The sequence below is a fragment of the Hypanus sabinus genome, chromosome 5 (genome assembly GCF_030144855.1).
Source record: "Hypanus sabinus isolate sHypSab1 chromosome 5, sHypSab1.hap1, whole genome shotgun sequence".
NCBI classification, from domain to species: domain Eukaryota; kingdom Metazoa; phylum Chordata; class Chondrichthyes; order Myliobatiformes; family Dasyatidae; genus Hypanus; species Hypanus sabinus.
Genome location: NC_082710.1, coordinates 94,321,608 through 94,347,591, shown reverse-complemented (window position 1 = coordinate 94,347,591; position 25,984 = coordinate 94,321,608). Strand labels below are relative to the sequence as shown.

Here is a 25,984-nt window from a genome sequence, read left to right as displayed (position 1 = left end):
ATTGGAGTTAGGATTTGAGCTGACGACCGGTTTGGGGGTGAATTCTGTGGATGTACAGTGGAGACACAAAGGGGAAAGATAAAGTTTGGATGACAAGTATTGGATTTATCTTACCGCAGACACAGCTTAGGATTGTACCAGGAAAGCATAGTTGTCGTTGGTAGGGTTATGTAGGCATCTCTTGACTTGCCACCAAAATCTTATCACTGCCGACTGAATTTCCAGACTGACACAAAAATGAGTCAGAAATAGTCATCCACTAAACTTTAATCCATCTAAAGTGTCTTTTTAATTGTGTTGTGTTGAAAGAAACGGGACTGCATGATATTATTTCCAGGTCACACACATTTAACAAAATTCTGATCAGATTTCCAATGGACTCCAGCACATGCAAACAACAAAAGTTACACAAAGGATGCAGGGCACAGGAGTTTACATTCTGTATTTTTGTATGACAAAAAGGTAACTTTTTGCGAGAGTGGGAGTTGAGCCACTATATGAAGCCATTTATTCATTTTAATCCTGCAATTGATGAAATGGCATTACTACTTCTTTATATAGTGGTTCCAGACACACAATATCAAGAAGAGTACGTACATTTTATTAAGCAATTGAATTAAACTGGTGGACTTACAGGAAGTATAGGGGAGGAGAAGCATGTCTGCAGCCCCATCAGTAAACAGAGAAGGAACAGGCAGAAAATGTGAGTCAGGAGGCTTCCGTTGGTCAGAATCGACCATGAATGTTGTGGCCTGGCTGACTAGGTATAGCGAGAAAGCTGTTGCCCATGTAGCAAGCTCACCATCTCCACACATCTGATGAACCCAAAGGAACGGCGGAGACCGATAGAGCTTGGCACTAACAGTATTGCAGGAGTTGCCAGTCAGTGTTGAACTTAATGTTGGACTGCCTTAGGGACTCCAGCTCTAGACTTTTCCCTGGCGGGTTTATTCTTGAAGCACTCCCCGTGAGTGGGTATAGCTGCAAGGCAGTGGAGGCTTGAGACCAGAGTTTTCCTTCTCCTAGATCAGCTGCCAACCATGGCTGACAAGTTCCAGCTGCCCAAAGTGATTGACTTTAAGGCCTTTGCTCCTCCTGTCAATAGAATCTGTTTTGCTGGGCTTAGTAGCTAAGCCACATGTGAAGGCCAGGAGCTGGACACGGTTGTCAGAGGCTATTTGAGGTGAACGCCACGGGGAGCATTTAATAGGTAGTAGGAGCTTATCCCCATTACCACCCCTAGTTATAACAACCTTAAGGAATCTGAGTCACATGTACTGGGACAAACAGCATGCAGGCACTTCAACCTTGTGAGCTATATCACGTCTTTCCACACAAAGAAAATTCTACTGCTTAAAAGAACATGTAGAAAAATTTTGAAGTTAAACTAAAATAAAATATCATCTTACAAACAGTACTATTGAAACATACATACAAGATAGAAATTGATAATATCTTTCAAGTCTGCAACTGTCAAGAGGTACATTCACAAAATGCTGAAGGAACTCAGCAAGTCAGGTAGTATCTATGGAGGGGAATAAATAAACACTCAGGCTGAGATCCTTTGTCAGGGCTGGAAAGGCAGGGGCAGAAGCCAGAATGAGAAGGTGTGGGAGGCGGGAGTACAAATTCAGAATCAGAATCATGCATCTGTCATGAAATTTGTTAAGTTAGCAGCAGCAGTTCAATGCAATACATAATATAGAAGGAAAAAAAATCAGTAAATCAATTATAATATATGTATATTGAATAAATTTAAAATTGTTCAAAAGCAGAAATAATATATATTTAAAAAGTGAGGTATTGTTCATGGGTTCAATGTCCATTTAGGAATCAGATGGCAGAGGGGAAGAAGCTGTTCCTGAATCACTGAGTGTGTGCCTTCAGGCTTCTGTACCTCCTCCCCGATGGCAACAGTGAGAAAAGAGCATGCATCCCGAATCTCTTCTTTAATAATGGACACTTTCTTTCTGAGACACTGCTCCTCGAAGATGTCCTGGGTACTTTGTAGGCTAGTACCCAAGATGGAGCCAACTAAATTTATGACCCTCTGCAGCTTGTAGCTTGCAGTTGGTAGATATAAGTCAGATCAGGTGAGAAGGAAGGTTGTTGGGTGGAAGAATGGAGAAGTGAGAAGCTGGGTGGAAGAGGTAAATGGCTAAAGTAAAAGGAATCTAATGGGTGAGGGAAAAGGAAGGAGGAGGAGATCCGGAGGGAGGGAATGGACAGGTGAGGAGAAGAGAAGGGGTGAGAGTACAACCAAATCAGGGAATGGAAAAAGAGAGAAGATGGGAGAGGGGAGTAATTACTGAAAAATAGATTAATTGATGCTCATACTATCCGATTAGAGGTTACCTTGACAGTAAAAGAGGCATTGGACAGGCACGTAGGAATGGGAATGGCAAGTGAAATTGAAATGGGTAGCTTCTGCCAGATGGAGCGAAAAGGCTCAATGAAGTGGTCCCTTAATCTCTGTTGGGTCTCCTGTATGTAGAAGAAGCCACTCTGGAAGAACTGGATCGAATAGATGACCCTAGCAGACTCATGGGTGAAGAGGCATCTCACTTGAAAAGACTTGACCCTGAATGGTGGTGAGGGATGAGATGTCGGGGTAGATGTAGCACACATCACACTTGCAGAGGTAATTCCTCCAACATTTTGTGTGTGTGTTACTCAAGATTTCCAGCACCTGCAGGATCTCTTGTGTTTAGGAGTTGATATTTATTGCTTTGGAAGATGGTGACAGATTAGTTGGTGCTCCAGCCTGTACTTAAGAAGTGGCCTCAGTCTCAGAATGTGGTTTCTGGACAGATCACCAGCATTAATAAACTCTTAGCAATTCCTAGAATGCAAGGTGTTTCTGACTTCACATCACAATTTCTATACTCCACCAGGTGTACATGTTCCAATGGTTCAATTATCTCAGTTAGGTTCTTTCATCTAAACTTTGCTATCATGTGGTTGTGGTTAAAGTACTCAAACACACCTGGTGGAATAATACTGCTGGCATCATTTCATGTCAGCAAACACCCTATTGTCTTCTGTGATCAAATATCAAAGGTACAAAGAATAATGGCCTGCATTCTAGGAGGTTTAGACTGGTCAAGACTGGTACCTCCACTTTCATTCAACGCCATATTTCAATCTAATAAAGCCAGAGGCTCCTGCCGACTGGGCTTGCAAAGAATCTTTTCATGACATTAATGGATTCTTGGATTTGCTACAGGATTCCAGTTGTGCAAAAATGTTGTTATGCAATCTCCATTTCTTGCCAAACCCTCAGTACGTAAGTCATATACCACCTGGCATTACTAGAACACATTCCAGCCATTTCCAGTGGTAAATGAATTGACACTGCTAATTTGACAATTACCACAGGAGTGACACAGAACTAACAGGAAGCAGTAATTTTGGTCAGTGAGAATCACCAAAACGAAGAAAACTTTGTGTCCCAGAAATCTAGGAAACTGAAGAGAAAACTACCACATCTTGTAAAGCATTACTGTGAAAATCTTGGACAAATGGTGGTTGTTGCAAACTCTATAGACACAATTTTTTTAACCAATACATGCGGAATGAGCCGTTGATGTTAATTCCTCATGCAATACAGCTGGTACCACAAGTTGCTGTCCCTTGTTTACAAAATCCCCTTGGACAGTTCATTCAGTGAGGTGGAGAGATTCAGGTACTTCTGCCTTGATCCTGGACCAGCCTAGATGAATGATTAAACACAGCTGCTCCTAAACCAGATGATCAGCTGTAACATAATTAAATTGTTGCCACTGGGGTTCTTCAACAAGAAGTGATTTGCTTTAATTTCTTTCTCATGTGTAAAACTATAGATATATGACAGATGTTCTCTACTGAATGTATCCGCCACGACCACTTCTCCCCTTTTATATGAAACTCACAGATTGGATGTTTTAACCACACATTAGAGGGGAAAGTTCACGCTGGAGTAGTATAAAAACCCTAGCTCGGTCTCAACTCGAGTACTGGAAACATTTCTGATCATTGAGAGTAAGTGTCCGGCACGGACTAGAAGGGCCGAGATGGCCTGTTTCCGTGCTGTAATTGTTATATGGTTATTGCAACACAGAGAAGATGCAATTTCAATGCAGAGGCAGCAGAAAAGATTTGTAAGAAAGTTGCTAAGGTTACAGAATAATAGATTTACCAGGGTAGGGTTATTTTCTTCATAACAGAGAAGATTGGGAAGAGATCTAATTAAGATGTAAAACATTGTAAGGGCTCTGAGCAGGATAAACAGATAGGATATATTCTCCTCAGCAGTGAATTTTATAACTTAAGAGTCCCAGATTTTAGTTAATTGGTGGAGGGATCAGCGGGTAGTTAAGAAAGAAAAAGAATCACCTAAAATGTTGATGGTCTCTAAAAACCACTCCCATAAAGGGTAGAAGAGCCAGAAATCCTCTATACATTTATAAAGTGCTTCGATGAACATTTGAAGGCAAATAACTTGCAAGGCAAATGCCATTTTTAGCCAACAGCAACTGAATGGTTTTCCACTGAGTACATTCACAATGAGTGCTGCCACAAGAACGCAACATCCATCATCAAGAACACCGCCATGCACAATCCCTGCTGCTGCCATCAGCAAGGGGGAAGAGGAGCCTTAGGTCACACACCACCAGGTTCAGGATCAGTTATTACCCTTCAGCAATCAGGCTTCAGAACCAGCGTGGATAACTTTACTCATCTTAACTCTGAATGGATTCCGTAAACGTTATTGAGCTCACAACTCGTCCATTGATTGATTGATTGATTGATCAATTAAACTATTTATTTATTTACTTACTTGCACAGTTTGTCTTCTTTTTTCAGTCTTTATATTTGATCTTCATTGATTCTATTGTATATCTCTTTTCTACAGTGAATGCCTGCAAAAAAACTAATCTCAGTGTAGTAAATCTAGTGGGTTTTCCCCCCCCTGAATATCAAACAAATCTGATGTGTTTTTTTCCTAAAACACTTCTTCTTCTTTTGTGATAAATTTATGACTTGTTTGCTATGTTTGACAGATACAGGAAAGTGTACTCAGTGCTGAGTAATCTAATCACATGCACTGTTTTGAATCAATCAACTCCTAGTGGCTTCTTCAACATTGCTTTAATTTGGGCTCGATCAACACAATGACAAAATATTAGAAAAGATACGTTTCTTCCATACATAATTCAGTTTTGACCTATGTTCATCATCCTTTAGAGGCATTGCATCAATGTAAAAAAAATTCTTTTATGTTTGTCATGGTTTCAATTTGTTACTTAAAGACCTATTTTTTCTGAAAACCAAGCATTGAAAAAAGCATGAGGGATGGATTACTAAACTCAAAGGAGACCAATATTCTTGCAGGTAGTTTTGCTAGAGCTGTTCAGAAGGGTTTGAACTTATTTACCAGGGGGACGGGAACTGGAGTGATAGGGCTGAGAATGGGGCAGTTTGTTGACAAACAGAGGCTGTGTGTAGTGAGAATGCTAGCAAGGAGAAGCTGGTGAAAGGGCAAAATTGCAGTCAATAGGATGGGTTGCAATGTAAAAGGGGGACAAAATTAAAAAGGGTGATGTACACAGGACTGAACGTGTTAATATTTGAATACATGCAGTATAAGTAATAAGGTAGATGAACCTGTAGCACTTTTACAAACTGGCATGTATGATGGTGTGGGCCTCACTGAATTGAAAGAAGATTATAGCTGGGAGCTTAATGACCATGGAGGTACTTCGTATTGAAAGTGCAGGCAAGTAGGCAGAGGGTTGGGTTGGATCTGTTTTTTTTTAAATTAAATCAAATCAATAGAAAGAGGTGATATAGAATTGGAAGCTGTTGAATCATTGTGGGTAGGACTAAGAAACTGTTGGGGTAAAATATCCTTAATGAAGTTATATACACACCTTCAAACAGTAGCAAAGATATGGTCTACAAATTACAACAGAAGCTTGAAGATGAACGTCAAAAGGGAAATGTTATGATAGTCCTGGGGCATTTCAATATGAAGATAGAGAGGGAAATTCAGATTGGTGCTGGATCCCAAGAGCAGGAGCTAGTAGAAGGCCTATGAGATGGTCTTTGGAGCAGATCATGGTCGAGCCCACGAGGAAATCAGCCATTCTGAATTGGGTGTTGTACAGTGAATCAGAATTGATTAGAGAGCTTAAGGTAAATGAACCCTTAGGGTGAGTGATCACAATAAGTCACCCCACAATTTGAAAAGGAGAAGCTTAAGTCAAATGTATCAGACTACAGTGGAGTAAATGGAACTTAGAGGCATGAGAGAGGAACTGGCTAAAATTGGATTGAAGGGAACACTAGCAGGGATGATGGCAGAGCAGCAATGACTGGAGTTTCTGGGAGCAACTCATGAGGCACAGGATAGTTACATCAAAAATGAAGTATGCTAAATGCAGGATGCATCAACTGTGGCTGATAAGAGAAATTAAAGCCAACATAAAAACCAAAGAGCGGGCATATAATAGAGCAAAAATTAGTGGGAAATTAGAGAATAGTGAAAGGCATAAAGAAGGAAAAGATAGAATATGAAGGTAAGTTCGTCAATAATACTAAAGAGGATACCAAATTTCTACTGATATATAAAGTGTAAACGAGATGCAAGAGTAGATATTGGAGCACTGGAAAATGACATTGGAGAGGTAGTAATGGGGGACAAGGAAACGGCAGATGAGATGAGTAAGTATTTTACATCACTGTAGAAGACACTAGCAGTCTGCTAGAAATTCAAGAGTGGTGGGGGCAGTAGTAAGTGAATTTATCCTTCTAGGGTTCTGAAAGAGGTAGCTAAAAAGATTTTGGAGGCATTAGTAATGATCTTTCCAGAATCAATAGATTCTGGCATGGTTACAGAGGACTATAAAGATGTAAATGTCACTCCTCTCTTCAAGAATGGAGAGAGGCAGAAGAAGGGAAGTTATAGGCCAGTTAGTTTGGACCTCAGTGGTTGGAAAGATGTTGGAGTCAATCGTTAAGAATGAGGTTTTGGGGTACTTGGAGGTACATGATAAAATTGGCTGAAGTCAGCATGGTTTCCTTAAGGGAAAATCATGTCTAAGAAATCTGTTGGAGTTCTTTGAAGAAATAACAAACAGGATAGACAAAAGATAATCAGTGGATGTTGTGTACTTGGATTTTCAGAAGGCCTTTGACAGAGTGTCACATATAGGGCCATAAGACATAGAAGCAGAATTAGGCCATCTGGCCTTTCGAGTCTGCTCCACCATTCAATCATGGTTGATCCATTTTTTTTCCTCCTCCTCAACTCCAGTTCCCAGCCTTCTCCCCACAACCTTTGATACCATGTCCATTCAAGAACTTATCAATCTCTGCCTTAAATACACACAACGATCTGACCTCCACAGCTGCATGTGGCAACAAATTCCACAAATTCACCACCCTTGGGATAAAGAAATTTCTCTGCATCTCTGTTTTGAAAGGGCGCCCTTTATCCTGAAGTACTGCCCTCCTGTCCTGGTCTCTCCACCATGGGAAACATTCTTTCTACATCTACTCTGTCTAGGCCTTTCAACATTCAAAAGGTTTCAATTAGATCCCCTACATCCTTCTAAGTTCCAGCGAGTACAGACACAGAGCCATCAAACGTTCCTTGTATGATAACCCTTTTATCCCTGGAATCATTCTTGTGAACCTCCTCTGGATCCTTTCCAATGCCAGCACATCTTTTCTAAGATGAGGGGCTCAAAAGTGTTCACAATACTCAAAGTGAAGCCTCACCAGTGCCTTATAAAGCCTCAGCATCACTTTCTTGCTGTTGTATTCTAGACCTCTTGAAATGAATGTTAACATGGCATTTGCCTTCCTCACTAACAACTCAACCTGCAAGTTAACCTTTAGGGTGTTCTGCACATGGACTCCCAAGACCCTTTGCATCACAGATTTTTGGATTTTCTCCCCATTAAGAAAATAATCCACATATTTATTTCTACTACCAAAGTGCATGACTATGCATTTTCTGATATTGTATTTCATTTGCTACTTTCTTGTCCATTCTCCTAATCTGTCTAAGTCCCTTTGCATCTACCTGTTTCGTCAACACTATCTGGCCCTCCATCAATCTTCGTATCATCTGCAAACTTGGCAATAATGCCATCTATTCCATCATCTAAATCATTTATATACAGCACTAAAAAAAAACAATCCCAACACCGACCCCTGCTGAACACTACTAGTCTCTGGCAGCCAACCAGAAAAGGATTATTTTATTCCCACTCACTGCCTCCTACCAATCAGCCAATGCTGTAACCATGTTAGTAACTTCCCTGTAATACCATGGGCTCTTAACATAGTAAGCAGCGTCATGTGTGGCACCGAGTCAAAGACCTTCTTAAAGTCCAAATATACACCATCCACTGTATCCCATTTATCTATCCTACTTGTAATCTCCTCAAAGAATTCCAACAGGTTCATCAAGCAGGATTTTCCCTGAAGGAAATCATGCTGACTTCATGCTATCTTGTCCTATGTCACCAAGTTCTCCATCACCTCAACCTTTACAATTGACTCCAGCATCTTCCCAACTACTGAGATCGGGCTAACTGGTCTACAATTTCCGTTCTGCTGCCTTCCCTCTTTCTTAAAGAGAGGAGTAACATTTGTAATTTTCCAGTCCTCTGGCACCATGCCAGAGTCCAATGATTTTTGAAAGATCATTTCTAATGCCACCACAATCTCTAACGCTACCTCTTTCAGAATCCTGGGGTGCAGTTTCAGCTTTTTGAGCACCTTCTCTCTTGTAATAGTAACTGCACTCACTTCTCTTCCTTCACACACTATATCATCAGGCATACTACTAGTGTCTTCCACAGCGAAGGCTGATGCAAAATACTCATTCAGTTCATCAGCCATCTCCTTATCTCCTGTTATTATTTCTCCAGCGTCATTTTCTAGCTGTCTTAATCCACACTCAACTCTTTTACAATATTTTTAACATATTTGAAAAATCTTTTACAATCCACTTTGATATTATTTGTTAACTTGCTTTTATGTTTTCTCTTTTCCCTTCTAATGATATTTTAGTTGCTCTCTATAGGTTTTTATAAACTTCCCAATCCCCACAATCCTCTTATCTTCCCACTAATTTTTGTTTGCTGTATGCCCTTTCTTTTGCTTTTACAATAGCTTTGACTTCCCTTGTCAGCCATCATTGTACTATTTTACCATTTGAGTCTTTCTTCATTTTTGGAATACAGATGTCATGCGCCTTCCTCATTTTTCCCTGACGTACACATCATCGCTGCTCTGTTGACATTCCTGCCAGCAGCTTCTTCCATTTTACTTCAGCCAACTCCTCTCTCATACCACTGTAATTTCCCTTACTCCACTGAAATACTGCAACATCAGACTTTACGTTCTCCCTATCAAATTTCAAGTTAAACTCAATCATATTGTGCTCACTGGTTCCGAAGGATTCTTTTACCTTAAGCTCACAAATCCCCTCTGGTTCATTACATTACACTCAATCCAGTATAGCTGATCCCCTAGTAGGCTAAATGACAAACTGCTCTAAAAAGCCATCTCTTCAACAAACTCACTCTCTTGAGATCCATTACCAACCTGATTTTCCCAATCGACCTGCATGTTAACATCTCCCATGACTAACATAACATTGAAAGAGATGGCTGACAAGATTGTGGAGGCATTAGTAATGATCTTTCCAGAATCAATGGATTCTGACATGATTCTGGAAGCTGCTTAGCAAGATAAGTGCCCATGGTATTACAGAAAATATAGAGCATTGCCTGATAGGCAGGAGGAAAAGAGTGGGAATAAATTGAGCCTTTTCTAGTTGGCTGCCAGTTACTAGTGGTGTTCCACACAGGGGCTGTATTGGGGCCACTTTTTCTTATGTCAATGATTTGGATGATGTATGCTTGGTGGCATGCTTGTGTGGATGATACTAAGACAAGTGGAAGGGCAGGTGGTTTCTAGGAAGCAGAGAGACTACAGAAGGACTTAGACAGATTAAGAGAATAAGCAATGAAGTGGCAGATGGAATACAATGTCGGGAAGTGTACGGTCATGCACTTTGGTAGATGAAATAAAAGTGTAGACTGTTTTTTTAAAGGAAAGGAAATTCAAAATTAGAGGTGCAAAGGACTTGGGTGTCCTCATGTAAGATTCCCTGAAGGTTAATTTGCAGGTTGAATCCATGATGAGGAAGGCAAATGCAATGTTAGCATTCATTTCAAGAGGATTACTCTATAAAAGCAAGAATGTAATGTTATGTTCAATTTATAAGGCACTGGAGAGGATTCACTTGGATTACTGTGAATAGTTTTGGGCACCTTATCTAAGAAAGGATGTGCTGATATTGGAAAGGGTTCAAAGGACGTTCACAAAAAATGATTCTGGGATTGAAAGACATCAAATGAGAAGTGTTTGAGACTCGGGGACTGTACTCACCAGAATTCAGAAGAATGGGAGGGGGGTGGTGTGGTCTGATTGAAACCTGTTGAATGTTGAAAGACTTTAATACAGTGGATGTGGAGAAAATGTTTCCCATGGAGGAGGAGTCTAAGAACAGACCCTCAGAATGGAGGGACATCCTTTTAGAACAGAGATGAGGAGGAATTTCTTTAGCCAGAAAGTGGTGAATCTATGGAATTCACTGTCATAGGCAGCTGTGGAATCCAAGTCATTGGGTATATTTAAGGCAGAGGTTGATAGATACTTGGTTAGTCAGAGCATGAAGGGATATGGGGAGAAGGCAGGAGATTGCTGAGAGTGAAGTGGTGGTGCAGATTCATTAGACTAAATGGCCTAATTCTGCTCCTCTATCTCATGGCCGTATGGTCTTGTGGTCTTAAGTTTTTCTATTAATGCAGAGATTAGTGCTGGAAGGCCTCTGATTTTAACATGTGAAGGTTTTGAATGTTGGCATCCAAAACGTAAGTGGAATGTGACTTGCTATGACTGGCAAAATCAAATGCAGACTTCAAGAACAAAGGCTTTAAGATTAAGTCAAAGATAATACTTCTGGTTGGCAGTCTTTGTTGGAACCTAAGCTGCTGAACGTGATTAGTAATTGTGATTTTCATTACAAGTAAGCATAGCAAATCACCATCAAGCTGAGCTAGAAGCTCAACGTTGCTACATGTCCCTGGTGTCCTTTAGTTTGTCCCTTAAAGCTGCAGGTTTTCATTGTAGGACATATTGTATTGGGTCTGTTGAAATGTTGGACCTGACTTGGTACTCTCGCTCAGCTTATCCTTTCCATTACTGAGTACTCTAACAAATTTCAGTGGTAAACCATCCTTGGCTAGAAGCTTGTAATCACTGATCATGTGTACTATTGAACCTGAGGGATATTGTATTAATTTTACTGAGCCAAATTGTTCTTGCTTTATGCTGCCAGTTCCAAAGCGAATCATCAGCTATGTGCTCCTCACAGCTTAGCAGGGCTGTGACTGTACAAAGGAATACCAAAGTCAGAAGCAAGCTACAGGTCAGATGCCAGCAGATTTGATCTCCCCCTCTTACTGCAGGATTCACCACAGTGCCCAATGTTAGAGCATTAACAGTGAGCTGATACGCTCCTCAAGCTGCCCCTTGGCTTTACGCCAGCCATGGGTATCTTGTAAAAGCACTTCAATTTCAAGCCTGTATGTAGAACAAATAATATCTGTGGAGAGAGAAATATAGTGAAAGCTTCAGGTTGATGGGCTTTTATTACAGCTCAGTAATTCAGGTATTTTCTGTTTCTCTCAATTCTCGCACCTTAGTTATCTTTTTAATCTAAGCAACAGAGACTAAATGCTGGAGGAACTCAGCAGGCCAGGCAGCATTTATGAAGAAGAGTAAAGGGTTGACGTTTCCGGCCCAGACCCATCATCAGGATAGATTTCCAGCATCTACAGATTTTCTGGTGTTTGCTATTTTTATCTAGGTTGACTCAAGGAAATAAACCACATTTATTTCTGTTTAATTATTTCAGTTAAAACCATCTCGTTTTATAATTGGCGTGAACCAGCTTAATTTTTTCTGAAGGAGGTTTTCAAGATATTTCCCAACCAATCACAAAAACAGGATTCAGACCCAGACGTTCATGTGATCTGCTAAGGATTATTGAGGCGCTTTGCACGGCATAATGCTCCTCAATGCAGTTGAATGTAAACAAATTATTTGTATAATTAAGCATATGTTGTCCATAATGCTAACGTGAAACCTTGGAGCATTGAATTTTTCGATTCCACATGAAATCCCTTGCTATCGACTGAGTTATGGCTATAATGTGTCTGGTCTTCTTTATCGGGGATTTACTGAAATTCAGTTAGATACTCTGCGGTTCTCCGCTGAATAGGCTCTATTCATCAGAGCACAACGACATAAATAAAAAAAAAATTGCAGAATCAACAAAAAAAGTCCGTAATAAATTTCTCCGACTGGCCAGCGAAAGTCAAAATGAATGTAAAGCATAACTTGATATGACCACTAGAATGCGCTGATGGAATACCTTCTGTTATCAAGGACGTTTTCTGCCCGGTTGAATTAACAATTCCCAATCCCACCATACTTTCTCTTTAAAATATAGTGGTTTTGCTGGGCTGGGTGTCTGAGTTCGAGGCATTTGCAACGTCCAAATCTGTGATGAAGGTTTGATTTAGATAAACGAACCCTCTGTAGCGTTTCACATCATTAACATGATATGCAATAGCAGGAGGCAAGAAAGTTTGTGCTGAGTAGCACCGGCTTCTAAATTGCCGGAGATTTAGGGAATGCAGATTTTCTTCTTCATTTCTTGGAGAGCTCAATGCCAGTTGGACGGATAAATAACACTATCTTCGGATGACTTTTATACTTTCCTAACCGGACGGATATTTAGTACGGTGAATTTGACGTCCACGTTGCAAATTTGAAATATTAAACCCATAAAAGCTCGCATACGTTTAGTAAGCTTAAAGCATTCCGACAGTGCGCGTCCGAGAAACTACTCAAAGAACGTTGCACAGATCCGGACGGATGGACAGACAAGAACTTCCTTGTGGTCAATAAAAGATCCCAGACGAACACCTGAGTCAGGGACGGAGGAATCGCGCGAGGAAAATTGTGGGTCCGCAAACTGAGTCAAGTGTTTATGCTTCTTTTTTATTTTGTAATAACGTGAAGTAGGAAGTCTCATTCGGATTAGGAGATTCTATGGGAGTATTTGAGGAGTTTCCTTTTGCTCCGAGGAATATCATAGACTGTTTGTTTAATGGAGAGATTTTATAAACAATGACTTTCCGCGCTTCCTCTCCCTCTTTTTATTTGCAACACTCTGCTCACCTTTTGAGACCTTCATTCTAGTGGAGTGAATCGGTACTTTCAGCACTTAAAGCGCAGGCGAACAGGAAGATTTGCTGGGAGCCTTGGCCGGCAGACCACCGCCGATCGCCGATTAACGTCCCTTCCACACATTTTATGCATAGATATCATTTATATTTTATGGGCGGGCTGGCAAAATGCTTCGTGGGTCAGGTTAAACTGCAGGGGTCATAAATCATTCGATTCGAGCCGTTGTGCCGGCGTGCAGCGGGACTTGGAAGACTCGTGGAAGGAGCTGAAGTAAGGGAAGCTTTCATTTTTATTTGGTATCTGATCAATTTCAGCCGACCACGTGGCGTGTTTCAAAGCCTCTAAAGCGCAAGTGGGAATCGGCAACATCTGCGGGCTACACGGAGACGGTCGCATGGACAAACTCAACCTACGCTGCCTGAGTCCAAGTGAGGGCGGGGGGGGGGGCGTTTGAAAACATAAGCCTACTCTCAGTCCGCCTAGTGCATAGTTAAATAAAAGCGAAACTGCGCGGGGTGGCCAGATGCGACTAGCTAACTTGTTGGATCGCGAAGAGCGGGGGCAAAGATTTAAAATCTGGGGGGATATTCACGTCCTCAAGCGCACTTAAAGGCAGAACATTTTTCAAATTGGAAGTGACGGTAAGGTTGCCAAGGAGTTACATTTGTGTTAAAAAAAAGTAATCCTCCATTGCTATTAATGAAGCTTTAGACTCCAGTCGTTTCAGGGGAAGCCGAGAAATGTGTGGTGTTATTCGTAATGTTTGATGCTCTCCCCTGCTCTTTCACATTCTTCCATTTACTCTACGCAGGGCCGTGTTCGGAGTTCGCTTCTTTTGCCCCAATCCATCCCCAACACTGGATATATGCGAGAGCCAAGTGAGAGGAGTCGCTTCATAGAAAACAAGCCAGGATGAGGTACTCATTTCATCCGCTCCTTCTTGTTCTGCTGCAATGCCTTCTGCACACGGTGAGTGGGCATTTATGTATTGTTTCTCTTTAGGAACTTTTTGATTAGTGTGAAAAGAGCATCACTCTCCGCAGCCTGGCCGAAGCTCGGGGCGAGCAGATTGCCGGAGGTGCATCCGAACGTCGTTCATGCAGATTTCGTCGCTTTGTTAAATACTTCACTGAAATAATAGCGGTTGGGGTCTCGGGCTCGCTGTTAGACGAATTTCACCCCACTTTGCTTAGTTGTGTCGGGTACAGTTAACGTTAAGAGGCCAAGTCATCACTGAAGTCTCGGCACGTTGATTTGGCTGAATATTATAGAACGAGCATACATACAATATTGCAGAATGGGCGAAATCCGCTTTTTTTTGCGTTTAATGTGTACTACTGGGTTGCAGGGATTTGCTGAAAGTTAGGATCACGGTGAAGTGTTCTCTCTCTTGAGTCAACGTTGTTTAATTATGCGGGATTCGAAAAGGGTAAATAAATTAATAGTCTGAATATATTCGCGAACTTAATTTCAATCCCTGGAGACTTCTCCAATGCAACGTTTTCTTCTGAACAGAACACGCTCGGTGGTAATTCAGTAATACAACTTGCGAAGATTAAGCACTCCACTTAAGCACTAGCTTCTGATGTTACAGCAAGGAGTTGATTGATTAGTTTTTGAGTAAGCTTGTGTCAGAATCTAATCCGTTTTCGGATTGTGTCAGTGTTGTAATGTTTTCAACTGTGGTGCTTTATCATTGCAATGAATTACAGAGCTGCAGCGGGGAGATAAGACATTCAATGCTTCACACCATGCCCTTCCTTTCAACGAGCCATCCCTTTGTTCCATCCTGTTCCACACCAAAGTTTCAAATCGCATAGCTTTAAATTATAAGCAGATTTATGGAGACCAAAAATAAAGCCTAATTTAAAAGATTTTCATTTTGATAATTGACATGAAGTACATGCAGATTTAAACCACGGCTGGTCTCAGAATGCAGACGTCTGTCACCTTAATTCCGCAGCCAGAAGCGTTCCGAAACTGGGCCTATACTGTGCCCAAATTTAAACGGAGTCCATCCTGGATGATATATGATTGAGTCTACATAAATGCAAAAAGTGCCAGCATTATTCATTAGCTTCAGGCATCACAACCCTTCCAAGTGATCGTCCCGGAACGATTTGAATCAGAAAAAAGAACAGATTAAACAGTTAAGTTTTTTTAGTGTAACCAACCACTAACTTCTAATGAGTCTTAATGATTGTAGGGCTACTTAGAACTTATAGGCTAAATTCTTGCTTTCAAGTCAAACCTTGAGAAGGGTAGTTGTTGTACCATTTCGCAAATACATTTCATCAGATCAATTAAGAGAAAGGTGCACTGGTGCCTCAGTCACTACCCAACATGCATTGTACTCCAATGCATTCATTACTTCACTCTTAATTAAAAATCACGGCTGAAAATATAAAATTTGCATTATTAAATTTTAAATTGCAACCAATATAATACCTGTGAAAAACTAAGTCTCCCACAGTGATGTCATGAAGATCAGAATGTCTAAAAGTCACATATTCCTCAAAGCAAGACAGTTTTCATTAAAGGATAGGCCCCATAACCCCTCAAGTCTGCTCTGTCATTGTGTAAGATCGCAACTGATTCTCTGCCTCAATAATTCTGCTGCTTAATTCAGATTCGCTAATTCCGCCTCTGTGAAATAGATGAACTCCAGCTATGCTTCTGGTTTAGCTCATCATCAGTCCCACTCCCAGCAACTGAGCTCACACCAAGCCTTGATCCCTACACTTACTGCCTGTGGCGGTTCATTTCGGGGAGATTCTGACTATTAGGTTTTCAAGTCTCTCTGAAGGCTCACCTCTCCATCACTGAAATTTCCTCCAAATCTACAAACTGGTGAGATGAGCAGAAGAGTTCCAAATGGCTGGAGATCCAAAAATAAAAACGACAATGATGGAGGTGCTCAGGAGAAAGAAGCAAAGCTGATGTGTCATCTACTGTGGTGAAACTTTCTGAAATACTTGTGTTCCTCTAAATCTGGCATTTAAATGTCTTTTAAGATCTGACAGTTCCTTTCTTTCTATTCTCTTGCATGCCTCCCCCTCATTAGAACTTCTTTCTTTGAAAATGTTTGCTTGGGAATGTGCCCTCCTCTATGGTTTAGTACTGGTTTCATAATACTCTGCTGGTATTCCCTGTGTGAAAGGCACTTTATAAATACAGATTTTATTGTTGTTGATCTCCAGATTCTTTGAATCACCAGAGATCATCTATTCCTGAACATCCACATATTCTGGGGTCAAACATTCCACAGTTTCACGAGGCACTGCCTCTTCTTAGTCCTCACTGATGAAGCACTAATTCTTAAATCAGCTATCCACTCCTTGAGTTCCAGATCTTCTCACCAGCGCAAAGAAGCTCCCACTATCTCACCTGCCAAACCTTCGTAGCATCTTACGTATTTCAATGAGATCTTAGTCTTTCATGAGAATACTCACATCCCATTTAATTTATCCCACCCCAGCCCTCCACCCTTACTATAAGATAATGCTCACACCAAGGATCATTCCACCCTGCCTTCTGTTGTACAAATTCTATGTTAACATATTCATCCTGTTTAGAGTGAGCAGAACTGTTAATGTAGGTTCAATTGCAGCAAGATTTGTTTACTCTCTTGCATCAGTACCCTTGAAGTACTTTTGTCTCTCTGTGACCTTCTAGGAACCTCTTGCTGTGATGGACGACAGAGTAGAGTGTGTATAGTGATAGGTGTGGCCTGTTCACCAGTTATGGTTGAGTACCAGCAAGACCTACATGCATGAGGCATATCACTGGGGGATGATGCTGACAAATATTTCTTAGTCCTTCCAGTGGATTTGATCATTTTGTAGAGGTAACAGTTAAAGTGCTTTTCCAATGCTTTGAGATATGAGAGAATAGGTCTTACAATAAATATTCAGAAGGCAACAATTAGCTACCAACCTGCAACAACCACACCGTACTGCCCATGATCCACAATGACGCCCTGGAAAATGCGAACCGACTTTTATGTCTCAGAAGTCACCCATCAGCAAACATAGACATTGATGGTGGACCTCAGCTTCATCCTCAGATAGCACAGCCTTCATGCCTTCAACTAAAGAAGCAACAGTTTGCTCAAAGACCCTTACTTGAGGAAATGGACAGCCTGCTGCATAATTCCTCCCAAAGTGAGTAATTTCATCTAAAACGAAAAATGATGGAAGCATATATCCATGGAGGCTTTATGACCTGCTGAGTATCCAGCATCTGTAGAATATTGCTTCTGAATATATTTCCTCACATTATACTCTATCTGCATTTTCTTACCAATTCACTTAACCCATCTTTATCTAGTTACAGATCACATAGAATGATGGAAAGTACAGCACAGTACAGGCCAGTTCATCCATGATGTTGTGTCGACCATATAACCTACACTAATATCAACCTAACTCTTCCCTCCTCCATAGCCCTCCATATTTTTGTCATCCATGTGCCAGATTCTTTGCATTCTTACCACACCATAATGCCCCACTTGGCTATATTATATCAAATGATCAGTTAATTGATTCTTTGTTCCATCATCTAAGTTCCTACAATGAAATGTTAAAAATTAAAATCCCATTATTGAAAATAAAATATAGCAGATGCTGGGCATCTGAAACAAAATCAGAGAACGCTGGAAACGCTGAGCAGCTCAGGCAACATCTGCAGAGAAGTGATCTGGTCAACTCTCAAGAAGCCCAGTTAGTACACTGGTAATGCGGTCCAGAAACCTGAAAATTGAACATTTATTTGTTTTTCTTCCATTCGCTACTCAAGCTAATATATTACTCTTAAACCTAACCAAGAACACCTATGTTTGTGTAAGACTTCATCAAATTCAAAATCCATATGGATTCAATTCATTGGTTTTCATTAGACATAACTGGAAAGAAAACTTCATTAGAATTATTAAATGTGATTTCTCTTTCATTAAAACCATGTTATCTCTGCTTAATCATATTATAATTATTTTAAGTAGATTGTAACCTTAAATAATTGCGAGTATTCTCCATGACTGATGCCATGCTAATTGATCTATAATTTCTTATTTTATCTCTTTTGAATAGTGGTGCTACAGTTCCAGTCTTCCTGTCCACTGCAATCTATATAGAATATGGGGAATTTTGTAAAATCATGTCCACTATCTCTACAGCTGTCTTTCTCTTGGAACCAAAGGTTATAAGCTATCTTTTTCTGGACAACATTTACCTTCTATTACTATTATTCATTCTATATTTTTAGACCATATGACCATAAGATATAGGAACAGAGATAGGCCATTTGGCCCATTGAGTCTGCTCTGCCATTTAATCAAGGCCTGATCCAATTCTTCCAGTCATCCCCACTCCCCTGCTTTCACCCCATACCTTTTGATGCCCTGGCTAAACAAGGGCCTGTCTATCTCTGCCTTAAATACACCCAATGACTTGGCCTCCACAGCCGCTCGTGGCAACAAGTTCCTCAGACTTACCACCCTTTGACTAAAGTAATTTCTCTGCATCTCAATTCTAAAAGGATGTCCTTCAATTCTGAAGTCATGCCCTCTTGTCCTAGAATACCTGACCATGGGAAATAACTTTGCCATTTCTAATCTGTTCAGGCCTTTTAACATTCGGAATGTTTCTGTGAGATCCCCCCTCATGCTCCTGAACTCCAGGGAATACAGCCCAAGAGCTGCCAGACATTCCTGATACGGTAACCCTTTCATCCCTGGAATCATTCTTTTGAATCTTCTCTGAACCGTCTCCAATGTCAGTATATCCTTTCTAAAATAAGGAGCCTAAAACAGTACACAATACTCCAAGTGTGGTCGCAGAGGTGCCTTATAAAGCCTCAACATCACATCCCTGCTGTTATATTTTATACCTCTAGAAATGAATGCCAACATTGTATTTGCCGTCTTCACTACCGACTCAACCTGGTGGTTAACCTTTAAGGTATCCTGCACAAGGACTTACAAGTCCCTTTGCATCTCTGCATTTTGAATTCTCGCCCATCAAAATGCTGGTAGAACACAGCAGGCCAGGCAGCATCTATAGGGAGAAGCGCTGTCGATGTTTCGGGCCGAGACCCTTCGACTGCCTGTTTATTTCTGCCACTAAAGTGCATGACCATACATTTTCCAGCATCGTTTTTCATTTGCCACTTCTTTACCTATTCTCCTAAACAATCTAAGTCTCTCCATAGGCTCTCTGTTTCCTCAACACTACCCGCTCCTCCACCTATCTTTGTATCATTGATAAATTTTAGCGACAAATCCATTAATACGGTAGTCCAGATCATTGACATTCATCACAAAAAGCAGCGGTTCCAACTTTGACCTTTGTGGAACTCCACTGGTAACCAGCAGCCAGCCAGAATAGGATCCCTTTATTTCCACTTTCTGTTTTCTGCCGACCAGCCAACGCTCCATCCACACTAGTAACTTCACTGTAATTCCATGGGCTCTTATCTTGCTAGGTAGCCTCATGTGCGGTACTTTGTCAAAGGCCTTCTGAAAATCCAAGTATGCCATGTCTACTGCATCTTCTTTGTCTACCCTGCTTGTAATTTCCTCATTGCAGTAGATTTGTCAGGCAGGATTTTCCTTTCAGGAAACCATACTGGCTTTGGTCTATCTTGACATGTGCCTCCAGGTACTCCGTAATCTCATCCTTAGCAATCAATTCCAACAACTTCCTAACCACTGATGTCAGGTTAACAGGTCTATAGTTTCCTTTCTGCTGCCTCCCACCCTTCTTAAATAGCAGAGTAACATTTGCAATTTTCCAGTCATTCGGTACAATGCCGGAATCTATTGATTCTTGCAAGATCTTTGTTAATGCCTTCACAATCTCTCCAGCTATCTCCTTCAAAACCTGAGGGTGCATTCCATCAGGTCCAGGAGATTTATCCACCCTCGGACCATTCAGCTTCCTGAGCACCTACTCAGTCGTAATTCTCACTGCACAAACTTCACTTCCCTGACACTATTGAAAATCCAGTATTCTGCAGATGTCTTCCGCTCTGAAGACTGATGCAAGATATGCATTCAGTTCCTCTGCCACCTCTGCATCTCTCATTAAAACTGAAAAGGAATATACATATAATATCTTTCACTATATCATTACAATATCTTTCACTATTTGTAAAGTTTTTTTTTAATGTTCTTCACTCCCTTTAGGCCTTTGTATACATATTTGTATGTGTATTTCTTGTTACGTGGAATACAGAATTCAGCTACTTTATAATTTCTCCTGTGACTGCACCTAAGAGATTTTCAAATTGTTTTCTTTCCTCTTCAGTTTTAAGAATTTCAGCACTTTGCAAATATATAATACATTGAATGGCCTGTCCTGATGTTAACACCAAGAAAATGCAATATTCCTATGATGGATATCAGCAGTGTTTAACAATTTTGGAACTAACCCATCAATGACATGGCTACACTCGTTTTTCCCCACACCATCTCCTCGACTCACCAAAAGAAGATCAATGGTGAACTTCTCTGGTGAGCTATGCAAGTTTCGTGAGACTTATGAAACTGCTCCAGCACAAGGGCCATAACTTTCTTTTCCACATAAGGAGAGCCTGCTTGACTAAAAAGAAACATAAAAACTGAAAGTCTGCTCATTCGATCAATAGCTTAATGGCTCATGTAATTAAGTCACTCTCCTGCTTGATCTCCAGAACCCTTGGCTTCCTAATTGAACTAGAAACTTTCTTGGACTTGAATATGTTCTGGGATTCAGCTTCCATAGCTCTCTGGAATGATGGAATCCAAAGTGTAAGTCACCTGAATGGAGCAATTCTTTCACACCTCTGCCACAAATGGATGATGCTGTATTCTGAAACTATATACTTCTCAATTCTCCCAAGAGGGGAAATATTATTTCACCATTTACTTTGTCAAGCTGTGTAAGAGCACTTTATACTATACAGGTTTCCCTTGCTATCCGAAGGTAGAACATTCCTGTGAAACCTTTCGTAAGTTGAAATGACGTAAGGCAAAGAAGCAATTACCGTTAATTTATATGGGAAAAAATTTTTGAGCGTTCCCAGACTCAAAAAATAACCTACCAAATCATACCAAATAGCACATAAAACCTAATATAACACTAACATATAGTAAAAGCAGGAATGATATGATAAATAGACAGCCTATATAAAGTAGAAATAATGTATGTACAGTGTAGTTTCACTTATCAGAATCGGGATGATTTAGCCAAAACTGAATTGTAGGAAAAAATCGGCAGGTACACACCTGCGCACATACCTGCCCCGTGCAAGGCTTCAAAGTCATGGTAGTCTTTCTTGGGGTAAACACAAGTTTAAAGCGGGCGCCTTTTTTCGTAAAAGCAAAAATCCTCTTTGGATTTCTTTTGGTTAGTGAAAACAGGTACTAATGTAGGTATAAAAGCGAAGTGTTGTAAAGTGAACTTTCATAAAGCGGGGGTACCTGTATTTCATTGAGATGAATTCTCACTTTTATAAACTTTGCATCCTTGTTTTCCAAGCCATCATCTTTTCTGGCTTTTGTACACTCAGTCACTATCGTTTATAAACTGACAAGAAAGCAACACTGATCATTGTAACACTACAGTTGTTTGTCAACCTGGAGAATACTCCTTTATTTTGATTCATTGATTCAGTTGACAACCATTCCTTTTCGTATCTTACCCTCAGTAGAGTGGTCTTTTAACATCTGATTAAATAAACACTCATCATAATAAAATGACTGGCTTTTCCAACCTACCAAAAACAGGACAACTGAATAACCTCAACCTATGCACCATCAATGGGTATGAGGAAAGTAAACGCATTGATTGGTTCTTCCAAACATTGGGGATGATTTTCAATTGTCTTCATCAGTAGCTCCATTTAAACCAGGGGTTCCCAACCTTTTTTATGCCATGGAACAATACCATTAAGCAAGGGGCCCATGGTCCATAGGTTGCAAACCCTTGATTTAAGCACATCCAATCATGCAGAGTCACTGGCCATCATACATACAATGTTACTAGTTCCTTTTGTGGAGCATCAAGATGAACTTGTACTTCATGTTGGTTGAGTATCTGAGATCCATTCACTGCAAGGCAAAGTAGACTGAAAACTTAGGCAATCTGTTGCTATGGCAATGGCATTCTTCTTATTTATTTAACTGAAATTTCTGTTTTAAATTTCCCTCTTATGCATTCCATTTCTGTGAGTTTCTCCCCCTGAAGGCAGCACCTTATATGGTGCTTTGCGGGCTGAAGAAATAATATTCTTTTAAACTCAAAGATTCTTCAGATGCTGGAAATCTAATGTAATACACACAAAATGCTGGAGGAACTCAGCAAGTCAGGCAGCATCTATGGGGAGGAATAAACAGTCAATGATTCAGGCCAAGGCTCTTCATCAGGACTGGAAAAGAAGGGGCAGAAGCCAGAATAAGAAGGGGGGTGGGGAGGAGAACAAGCTCACAGCTGATAGGTGAGACCAGGTGAGGGGTAGCTGAGTAGGTGGGGGGGGGGGGGATGAACTAAGAAACTGGGAGGTGATAGATGGAAGAGGTAAAGGCCTGAAGAAGATGGAATCTAATAGGAATGGACATGGAGGAAAGGGAAGGAGGAGGGGATCCAGAGAGGGGTGATGGGTAGCTGAGGAGAAGAGAAGGGGTAACTGGAATGAGAAATGGAAAAAAGAGAGAAGAATGGAGGAGGAGAAATTACTGGAAGTTAGAGAAATCAATCTCCCATGTACCTTTCCTCAAATATTTGATGGATATGCACAATTTACTTTCTGTGCTGACAGATAGTAATCAACTCTGGCAATACCATATTTTCTCACCTGCAATCAGTAACTCAACACGAAGCAGGTTCTTTAAGGGAGATGGGTCACGTCCCTTCTAGCATTATTACAAACAATCTATATTTTATATTCCAAAAATGTTCATCCCCGAGTATACAGTTCACATTGTATTTGTCAGCTTCAAGCTGCGATGAAGAGTCTTTCAAATTCCACCTGGCTGTGTCCAAATGCATGTCTACTTGTTACTATTATTTTAAAATCTGTGAGACTTAGCTGCAAGTTTATTCAACACTGCAGGCTAGTCGGTTGCTTATCTTTCAATATTAGAAATATTGCACAATTTAATGACCAATTTTGCAAGATTAATCTTTGAACACTATATCAATTAATGTAAATCTGTAGTAAGAGTGCTGTTTCGTGTTTGTGCTCAATGGTTGATCGTCACATGTCAATGTGATTTAAAATGATCACATGATATAAAAATATTTATCAAGAAATAAATGCATTTATTGCAAAAATACCAGGCAAAAATGAATCCTCATGCTATCTAATAAATTAATAATTACCAATCTAAGAGTTTTGATGCCGAAATTTTGACGTTATATCTGAGAAATAGTTTGGAGTAAAATATAAAAAAACACATATGCTTTCAATTCATCCCTATTATTTTGCAAAGGAACAAGGCAACTAAAAATAAGGAAGGTTGAAAATAATAAAGTACAGATTTTTTCAATACAGTAATCAAAACTAGCGATCAAAAATCATGAGTGAATTTTATGATAAGGTACTCGGCTTAAGCAGAAAATTCTGGGATTGTTGCATCATATATATATGTATTTATATTTATGCACTAAATTACAAAGTTATAGTTGTTTGCTTTTAGTGTAAGGATAAAGAAAAATGTGTTTGCAGTACCAGATTCTGAAATAATTCAGCAACAATGAGCTGAAAAGATGAGTTGATATTCATAGGTTGTAGCACCCAAGGGAATTGTTGTTAGACAAGGAAAAGCCAACAGTAAAAATGGACCCTGCTGCACAAAAACATGGATAATTGCATGCCTTTGAAGTGGCTCATTATGGATTTGTGGTATTTTACATTTACTGATAGAATTTTGCATTCATTTTGCATTGAGGATTAATTGCTATCTTTTAACTTTACCGTAGCAGTTCGGATATAGAACAATGAGATACACTAAGTCTGAATGAAATAGACTATTTGTCACTTTTTTAATGGTTGTCATCCAATCGGAACCTTCCTCTTAGGCCACCTTTAAGCTAAGTCTGTAGTCATTTCATTCAGGGATAATAACCATTTGTGATGCATTCCAATTCTGAAAGCAGTCCTTTACCTTTTGCTCCTAACAGCATTTCTGTTTACAGTTAACTGTTTTGACTGCTGAAAATGAATACAAGTGAAGGTTTCTCCTAGAACTATTACTCGTTTAATATAGGACCACGGAAATATTGTCAGTTGTGATGACAAAATAATGACAAATTTGTTCTAAATGATTTCAAATATTTTTAAAAACAATGTAACTTATTTTTGATCTGATGCAGAAGATATTTTGATATCTTTTGGAAAAATATCTTGTTATTAATTGAGAATTGTACAAGAAAAGCTTTTGGGCATTTTTGAAATTACTGGGACCATAATCAAAAATATGATGTTAAAAGGAAAATACTTCAAATCAGAAATGAAGAGATGGTAAAGAGTTTTCAGTATATATAAACAAAATCACAGCACGAATTATCTTCCTTGATCTCTTGAAATTGGGATGACAAAATGATGGCTAATGTTACAGTACAAAGCCAGCTTTTTTACCCGAGATGATTTATATCTTGCTGAATTTTCTTGTATAATAAATGTATTCTGATGGCTTTTTATTATCTCTTGTAGATGAAAGGCAAACACTGCAATACCAATTATTTTAAATAGCAACCAGAAATTTGAACAGTTGTGTATTTTTAAAAGGATATGTCAGACAATATTTGGTTTTGTTTCAATTATCTTCTATATTTGCAGACATCTATATTTTGGGTTGTGTGTTAGGTATAGAAAATAAATTATGAAATCTTTAGTAAATAAGCTTTAGTGAACTATGTTTGTTAAATCATCTCTTCACTTGTGGAGTAATATTAAACTCAGTGTCAGGATCGCTGTTATACATATGTCAGTATACCCATCGACACTCTAAAATGTACACTTTGTAGACTCTCTGTATTCTCTTCTGGCCACAAAACCATTTCTAATTTTATAATAATTTGTATGTGCAGAAGATCATTTTTTGAAGTACTCTTTGGATTATTTGCCTCATTCTAATACCCCACTCTATAATTCTAATCCTTTGAATTTTTTATATACATTTGTCTACGTCCAGTGAAACCATTGTAAAAATAATGATTTAACATTGTGAACCTAAAAACGACAAACTTATCAGAGATTGTTTACATTGCTGTTTCATTCCTATGGACTCCAGTAGCAGGCATTCCACAGATTTGACTGTTTGCATTTTGTAGTTAGATTATCAACCATCCAAGACAAAATTGAATGTGGACTTGTTTGGGTCTGAATCTTCTTGATTGTGATTGAATAAAACCTACCTTTCCTGAACGAAAATTTGCTGCATCTGTTTGTACATATATTTGACAATCAAGCTCTTCTAAAATACACCTTAAATTTCTTTATTTAAAGCTGGTACTGAGGAATTATTACAAATCTTTCGGAGGGTTTGTGATGGTGAAACTGCCTCAAAAACGATCACTGTAATAATGGGTGGTTTTTCTGACATGTCCATGTTCAACATAGAAGTGACTTCTCTTTTGGGACTTCCTGTATGATTTAAGAGAAAATTGCATCCTTTCCCTGC

General features: G+C 39.7%; 1 protein-coding gene across 1 annotated transcript in view; it reads left to right on the top strand.

The window, feature by feature from the left end:
• Positions 1–13,848: 13,848 nt before the first annotated feature.
• Positions 13,849–25,984, top strand: part of nxph2a (neurexophilin 2a) — a 165,252-nt gene continuing 153,116 nt past the window's right edge. Inside the window, exons 1-2 of the mRNA XM_059969131.1 lie at positions 13,849–13,964; positions 14,135–14,292. Coding sequence (XP_059825114.1) covers positions 14,236–14,292 — 57 coding nt within the window. The 5' untranslated portion in view covers positions 13,849–13,964; positions 14,135–14,235. The remainder of the gene's footprint in view (positions 13,965–14,134; positions 14,293–25,984) is intronic.